Below are 2,340 nucleotides of genomic sequence, written 5' to 3' on the forward strand. Positions count from 1 at the left end.
GAGAGAGAGAGAGAGAGAGAGAGGAGAGCGCGAGGAAAGGGGGGAAATGTCAAGATGGAGGGGAAAAGATAAACCGGGAGCCAGTTATGACCTAGCAGTGCCGTCAAACGTCGTTAATTCATGTCCGTTATGCACTTAATCCACGTCATAAAAATGGGACCCACATGTCATAATCAAGGTTAAAATGCCCAAACAGACGGGTCAGTGTTTTCTGCAAAATATTAAACCTAGAATCAGTGTTTTCTGCCAGGAATTCGTAGGACTGTGTTTTCTGCAAACCTAGACGTCAATGTGGTGGTTTTCTGCAATTCATTCTTTTTTTTCTTTCAAAGAGAACTGCACGCGTCAGTTGCATGGATGGCTTTCTAGCTAGCTCTCTTCTTGTGACCCTTGGAGACGAGTAAGAGTAGTATCATCTCAGAAAAGAAAGATACCACGGTAACTTGAGTCACACATTACAATTTCCAAAGGTAAAAACTCAAAAAGAGACGTGCATGCATCTATACATGGCAAACTCTACATCATCTTTGGGTTACCATCATGGCCACCAGCGCCCAAACATGTCTAGCACTGGCCAATGGGCGCATTGCCTTGAGGCTGCAGACATGCATGGCCCATGCATGCATGCAATGCGTTGACGGAAGGCGGATAATATTCGGCCGGGCTTTGAATGCATTGTGTGTGACATGATCGATGGGACGTACTGCTCAGTCTATAAGAGTTATGACACTGACGTGATGATCAAACCAAACCGGTTGGTAACATTTCTTTGGTTGAAAAGAAAACGAAAATCAAAGAAAAAAGAGATGCAGTCAAACAAAGGAAATACAGTGGGCAAAGGCCGCGTACGCTTTCGGAGCATCGGTCACGTACAGCCGCTGTCTTTTTGCCTCCTTGGCAATGTAGGCTTGCAGCTACTACGTACGTAGCTAGCACCTTAGCGATGCCATGGAGTAAGTCAGAAGCAAACCAGACAGTACTCACTAGCTAGATACTACAGTGACATGATGGAAATATATGCCGATTTATGTAGTTTGTGTCTCCTCAACTCAATTCATAGGGGCCTCTCTGGGTGCGCATGATGTCCTGTCCTGAGGGAAAGTGGGCTCAGCACATTGCCAACACATGTCACATAGTCTTCCCCGAAACGGAGAGCATTGTTGTGAGGGTATCTCGCCTGCCACATCACCCACTATCCACTATCCATCCTCTCACTCTCTACCTTTGACTCCGCGTGCCCTTGGTCACTTCCCTCTGTCCATCCATCCATCCTCCACACCCTCACTCAGTCATTCAAACATGTGACTGGCTGCGTGCGTTGTGCTTGAGACAGTAGCAAGCTAGCCATTGGTGCATGTGTTGGGTCCGAGGAGAAAAAACAAACAAGTACCGTGTACATAGTGGCCACTGCAGGAGAGGAGCATATATATAGTGGCCAGTGGCCAGTAGCCACTCTACCATGCGCATCAGTTCCACACATATACACCGCAAACAAACGGAGCCAGTAGCTAGCCAGCTTTGATGGAGAGCAGGAGCAGCGCGAGAGGAGGAGACCGCGGCCACCTCGACCACCACCCGCAGGTGCTGCTGCTGAGGCCGGCTGCGGCATGGAGCTACGCCTCCGCCGGCGGCGGCGTGTCGTGGCCGGCGCAGAGGTCGCCGTCGTCTTCGTACACGTGCGGTTACTGCAAGAGGAAGTTCCGATCGGCGCAAGCGCTGGGCGGGCACATGAACGTGCACCGCCGGGAGAGGGCCAGGATCTGCCACTACTACTGCTCCGCCTACCCCGCGGCTCCAGCTCCTGCTCCTGCTGCTGTCCACAGGGACTGGGTGCCCAACCTCAACTTCTCGCCGCCGCGTTGCCCCGGTGGCGACTATGGCGGCACATCCACGGCGACCCCGGCCGTCTACAGCTTCTTCTCCACCGCGGCGGCTGCGGAGGCGGCCAAGGCTGCGTTGGTGGTGGACCTGGAGCTCGGGGTCGGAGGAGGGGGAGGAGGTTTGGATCTTGAGCTTAGGCTTGGCTGCTCCTGAGCCTTGACTCTTCAGGACTGACGTTATAATCCATCATCAATCTATCCATCTATCTGTCTCTGACATGTCTGCATGCACGACCACGTACGCGTGCATGCATGCTAATGTTGGCTGGCTAGAGAACGAGAAACGCAGTGATGTTCTAACTATGTAGTAGTATGTCGGTTTGGAGGAGTGTATTTGTTCAAGCTCGTGAAGAATTAGTTTTTAACTTGTAGCTTGATTGGTTGGTTTGCAATGAAAACTTACAACCTTTGGAGCTTGTTCAACTATGCATGTGTCTGATTTACTTTCTTCACAGGGCCG

The 2,340-nt window shown here is 51.2% G+C and overlaps 1 protein-coding gene across 1 annotated transcript; it reads left to right on the forward strand.

The window, feature by feature from the left end:
• Window positions 1-1,521: 1,521 nt before the first annotated feature.
• Window positions 1,522-2,034, forward strand: LOC119311437. Its single transcript, XM_037587074.1, has one exon. The coding sequence runs from the start codon at window positions 1,522-1,524 to the stop codon at window positions 2,032-2,034; it is 513 nt and encodes a 170-aa protein (XP_037442971.1).
• The last annotated feature ends 306 nt before the right edge of the window (window positions 2,035-2,340 follow it).

The sequence above is a fragment of the Triticum dicoccoides genome, chromosome 1B (assembly GCF_002162155.2).
Source record: "Triticum dicoccoides isolate Atlit2015 ecotype Zavitan chromosome 1B, WEW_v2.0, whole genome shotgun sequence".
Lineage (NCBI taxonomy): Eukaryota > Viridiplantae > Streptophyta > Magnoliopsida > Poales > Poaceae > Triticum > Triticum dicoccoides.